General features: G+C 38.7%; 1 protein-coding gene across 1 annotated transcript in view; it reads right to left on the reverse strand.

Moving 5' to 3' along the window:
* The window catches only part of eepd1 (endonuclease/exonuclease/phosphatase family domain containing 1), a 48,989-nt gene extending 44,383 nt beyond the window's left edge, over nucleotides 1-4,606 (reverse strand). The window contains exon 1 of the mRNA XM_051663205.1: nucleotides 3,438-4,606. Within this exon, the coding sequence (XP_051519165.1) occupies nucleotides 3,438-4,270 (833 nt within the window). The 5' untranslated portion in view covers nucleotides 4,271-4,606. The remainder of the gene's footprint in view (nucleotides 1-3,437) is intronic.
* Nucleotides 4,607-6,000: the final 1,394 nt, after the last annotated feature.

The following is a 6,000-nucleotide window of genomic DNA, read 5'->3' on the forward strand; positions in this document are numbered from 1 at the left end:
ACTTGTTTACTTAACATGCTGCAATGCTGTGTTGTGGAGTGGAAATAGAAGGGTTTCATGGGAAGATGTGGAAATGATGACTTTAATCCAACCACTTCTGTCTGTGACCCTGAAGGTCAGTCTTTGAAATAAATTAACAGTGAATCCCTCTCTCTCATGTTCCCTCATTCTGTCAAACTCTGTACACTGCCCAAAACATAGCAACACTGTGAGTGATGCAAGAGACCTTTTGAAATATAATGTAATTTGCAATGAGTACGAAAGTTCTTGCAAAACTGACTGACACTTGACATCCTAAAACGTGCTATGTTATTAATAGAGTTTGAAAAGGCAAGGATCACTACAGTTATAAGAAAACCTTAACCCTAAATACTGAACAAGCATCCACCCAAAACTAGCTACTTAACTGCTGCACAGTTAATTGAAATAAAATAGAAATCATGAAATGAACTTTTTGCGATTACTAAACCACAAAGGGCTATGATTTAACTAAATAAATATATAGTCTGCTCGCGCTGCACACTTCAAAGTTTATGTGCGCTGTTCTGTGCTGTCTGTATTGTGTTAGTGCCATTACAGTGTTTTCAGAATGGTTAAGTGCTCCTCAACTCTATCTCATGCTCAGAGTGACAGGTGTGCTCAGAGTTCGGTTCAGTTTGCTTACGTGAGCTGAGCGCATTATATTTGAAGCCCTCCAGATTCACTTTAATTTCACTTTTGCTTAATTCCAAACATGCTTGGCCGCTACAAGTTAATATACAAATACGAAAAACATACCCCATGGCACCATGTATTGTGGACAGGGGAGAAGTTAAAATGAGCAATATTTTTATTATATAAAAAATCTTCTCCCTCTAACTGCTGTTCATTCTAGAAGCACTTGGATACACCCCATAGAGCAGACTGATCTCAGGTTTACACACAGATGTGTGTAGAGGAATGGATTAGGAAGGCTATAGAAATAATAATGTGATATACCATAAGCTCTTTGGATTTGGGGTGTGGTCAATGTGTCTGAACTTTAAATCAGTTCCACTGTGTTTAGAAACTATTTAGGTCATTCTCACAATGAAATGCAAGAGAAAAAAAAAGACAACAAATTATATTTTGTTTAAAAGGAAATACAGCATATTTTCAGGACCATTAAAAAAAAATTGTGATATGATCTATTTACATGCTTAATTTTCTTTATGCTAAATAATAAAAATAAAAAAATTTCCCCTCCTTTTGCTTTTGGGGTGAAATATGACGTTTTTGATCCATTTAATTATTTTGCCAGCTCACGATCTTTTTCCACATGAAAAACTAAACAAAATAAAGTTGTGTAGTTATACAAACACTTGAGCCAATCTTCCGTTGTTGCTGGTTTTGTAAGCTTACTTTATGTAACCATAAAACAACCAACAGTACAAACATTTATCTTATAATATCTTCTAGAATCAATTCACACAATCAGTAAAAGGAGGGTAAGAATTCTGCTGAAGTCTGATGATAACAGGGGGTCAGATGTGGACGTTAAAAATTAACCACCACTAAAATCTGCTGACCACACGTAAGAACTATGATCCACCACTTCAACACAAGTCTATTGGATTTCCCTGTAACCATCAATAACACGTCAAACTGAGTGTTCTTCCCTGTTAAAGTTCAATGCTTCAAGGATCTTAACAACTTGAAAAAACAACAAATGTACTAATACATATCATCAGACTGCTAGGACTACAAAAATCATGCTGCATTTTACCACCTTTCGACCGATTAATTTTCTGTGAGTTTCCAGTTGCTCATGATTACTGGATAATAATTAAAAATATACATCATAATTTTCTAGAGACTGCATTCACAAAGATGACTAGGTAATAAAATATTTTTGAGCATAACATTGCTAGAAAAATCCACATTTCACAGAACTTGACGTTGAGTGTTTTGTTAATTTTCATGACTTTTCCAGGCCTGTAAATCACAATTCAAAATTCTCATATTTTTTCAGGTGGGAATCATGTATTAATTGCTAAAAACACTTCAAGTGTTGCAGCCACCCTTGCAATGCAATTCTTGTCAAATAAAATCCTAAAGGAATGCCAAAGGAATTTCTAACACTATTTATTAGGAATCAAATTGGACCAACAGGAATGCTTTAAGCATTTAAAGCTACATTATGTAACTTTTGGCCCTCTAGCGGTTAAAAAATAAAACTGCATGCGTCTTGCGGAAGAACATGTTTTTGGTTGTGGTTCGGCTCTGGTGTACACATGAATACAGAACATCTTATCAGAGCAAATGGACAAATAAATAATGAAAGAAAAGACGGATATCTGAAAACATATAATCTGAGCAGATAAGTGCCATATCTTTTGCTGTTGTTTTGACTTATTGGAAACTTTGATGTTTTGAAATAAATGACGTTACAAAAGTTAGGCAATGTTCGTTAACATTAGACACAATGATTGCTAGTCTGATAAGGTCAAATGTTGTAAAGTTTTTATAACTGCAGGATATTCTGGCCAAATAGACCACAGTAGTAACTAATTTATAGATTGTCATTGTTACCGACCAGTGGTCAACATAATTTCAAGACTCACATGTCCTTGGCCAACCTAGGACTAAAGGATTTATTCATCTAAATTATTGCCGTTATAAAGAACAATAAAGACGTGTGCTAGCAAGTGAAAAGTTCTGCACCGATTACAGTATAATAATTGTATTGATGTGTGTGTGTGATTACACAACTATACATAAACCATATCAATAAAATATATTTCCTGTTGAGTAAGAAAAAAAGCCATCACTGGGTCGCTTTTAAATCCTTTCAGATCTCAGAATTGTCGCCACCTCTGAAAAGGTAGCGACCTTTTAATTAGCTAAGCTTAAAAATATGAATTTCATTTAATCAGTAGGATATTATTTGATTATTGGTGGATTCCCTGTTTGATCCTATTATGACTGGTTCCAAATGATGATGGAAAATTCTTTTAGAATCTTTTATGGATTATTCAAAGCTGCAATGCTGAACAAATAGGCAAGTACATCGAGAAAAGCATTTCCTTACAAAAATCGTGCAGTGATGACATCAGAATGTAATACCACGGTTCTGAACGGTTGCCATATTCATGCAGCCTACCATGGTATTTGTATGGTTCTTTTGAAATAATACCATAGTAATACCATGCCACATGGCCAAAAACTTGGTATTTACATGGTACTTAAAATATTACCATAAAAAACATGATAATTGTAGTGTAGTGTCCACACACACTGATTTATTGCTCCAAAAATACTTTATTGGCATACACTTGCAAAACCATGCTATTACCATAATACTTCAAAGAATACCACCATGGTGCAGTAAAAAAATTACAAATAATAATATTGCCATGGTACATGTCCAAAACATGGTCGTACTTTGATACGTTTTGTTAGTAATAGAGTTTACTTACTCGTTTTCTAGTAAGGTCATACAGACGACCTCTTTGACCCCGGGGTTATTGGCTTTGTCACTGGAGCAGCGCTGCAGGTTCCAAGTGCCCACTCGCACCACGGGCTTCCCGTCACGCGTGTCCGCAGGAGGCTCCACGCAGGGCCGCAGAGAGGTGATGAGCGCCGGTCCTCCAGAGGGAAAATCCAGCTCATCACTGCGGACACTGAAGGACGTGGGGCTCGGATGCGTGAATCCTCCGTTCGTGTTCGTTGACGGGGTCCTAGAGCGCTCCACGAACACCTGGAAACGGATCCTGTCCAACAGGGATGAATTGACGCCGGGCACTTTGACCAGATCTTCGATGCTTTTGAAGGGGCCGTGGACGGAACGGAACTCCACGATGTTCTTGGCGATTTTCTGGGTGATGCCGCGGACGCTCATGAGCTGCGGCGGCGTGGCCGTGTTTATGTTCACGCCGGTGCACGGCAGGTGCTCGTGCTCTTTGCGCAAAGACGATGGCGAGTGATTAGACGAGCCGCTTTTGCTCGAAACGCAAATTTCTAGTTTAATAGCCTCTAATTTAGTGGCACCGATCCCGCTAACCAACGCCAGGTCTTCAACTTTCTTGAATCCCCCGATGCATTCCCGGTACTCCACAATGTTTTGAGCCACCCCGCGGTTCACGCCCGGTAGAGTCATGAGCTCTTCCTCGGTGGCCGTGTTGATGTTCAGCCGCTCCTGGTTCACCAGGATGTGGCTGAAGTTGCACGCCGCGCTGAACTTGCGCTTGCCCTGGCAGATGTCCGTGGGGTCCTTGGGAATGGACCGATGGCACCCGAGATTCCCACCCATGTGTCTGATTCAGTCCACGGACTAAGAAGTGGAATCGAAACTTGTCCGGACCGCTAGTTTCTGGCGTTTACGCAATACTTGTGCGTTAAAGATCCCCGTGGCGTAGATGCCCTGCGCGAGACTAATCTATCAACGTCCTAGTTACTGCTATTAATTCATCGACGACCTCCCGTTAAATTTGACACATAAGCAGCTATATCGCTGTACAAAAAAACATTTCACAACCTCTTCTATTTCTGTCAGTTCTTCCAGATCGCTCCGCGTTTTCTCGTTTCGAAGGATTCTGCGATACACTGTCCATGTCAGCGCCACTTCAAGGCAGACTGAAGTGAACTCTGGCTCGTGTTGTTCGAATCGCTAGCGAATAGTTCTTTTGAGCCGGTTCGGTCGAGTCAATTCGCGTAAAAAAGCGTTCGTGAATCGTGGCGTTGTTTGAGAGTAGGTTAAGATATGTTGGAACCATAAAAACAAAACATTTGACACAATGGGTCTTATTCATGAAACACGAGCGGAACATAAAAACTGTTAGTGAAACGAAAAATTTAGCTTACATAAGAATGCATTTAAACACATTTGTTCAGCACACGTTTGATAAATAAAGCTCAATGTTTTTTTGAAGCAGATATAGGAAGATAAGAACATTTATCTGACAAAAAAAAACACAGGAAGGGTCTCATTTCGAGAGATATATAATAAAGTGGGGACATATCAATTTATACTAAATACTACCAATACAACACCCTAATCTATATAGTCGAAAACACACACACATACACACAAATTATTGAGCTGCAAAAATGAAATGACTCAGACGAATCTGTTCATTTAGACGACTCGTTCGAACGAACCGATTCTCTCAAATGAATCAATGAACACCGATTTTCTGCCGGAGGGGGCGTGTCCTCTTTGACTGATTTTTTATCCAAATCTTCCCTTGTGAAGTTTTTTTCCAGATGTATAGTTATGTCCAGTAAGGGGAATCAAGCGTCGCAAAGGAACCCTTTTATTGTTTATAACAAGCTCTCCGCTTTAAAACTTTCAGATAAATAGGCCTGTAATCTTTAAATTGGTTTTTCCAATTACACCAGGAATAACCTGTGCAAATGACTGAGGGAGAGATGTGGATATCATTTATACAACTCTAAATCCTTGTATCAAAGTAACTGTCACATTGCAGTTTGAGTTGTTTTCAATTTGATGCCATTATTAACATCTGATCTGAATGCCTGATGATTCATCTTGGTTGTAATTTCAGATAATAAAAGATTATATCTGCCTCAAGACTTTAGTTTCTAATCAAGGGTGTAGCTGTTTAATTAAGAGTGGACAAAGCCCATCTAATCTCAAAGTAATCTCAATTGTTTATGATAGCAGTTCTTTTACAGGTTACTTTCAACAATCACAAACATTAAACATGAATATAAAAATATGGCTGTGCATTCCAGACCATAAATTGCTCATCATTGTGTTTGAAATGTTCCCTGGGGAAGTCCGCCTAGAACAAGGTGTTTGGGTTTGTCATAAAAAACATTTGCATTAATGTCTTGAGGTGGCATAACTGACACTCACCAAATGCCTGATAATAATATTGACTGTGAAGATAACATGGCCATGATTCAGCACCAATTCCTCTCATCATTGTTTTTCTGTTCAAAACTAGTACGGTCAGGTGGTTAGGAAGGCTTTTACCTGTTCATTTAAAGTAAAGGAAAAGTTAGTCAAAAAGGTTG

This window comes from Myxocyprinus asiaticus, chromosome 30 (assembly GCF_019703515.2).
Source record: "Myxocyprinus asiaticus isolate MX2 ecotype Aquarium Trade chromosome 30, UBuf_Myxa_2, whole genome shotgun sequence".
Classification (NCBI taxonomy): domain Eukaryota; kingdom Metazoa; phylum Chordata; class Actinopteri; order Cypriniformes; family Catostomidae; genus Myxocyprinus; species Myxocyprinus asiaticus.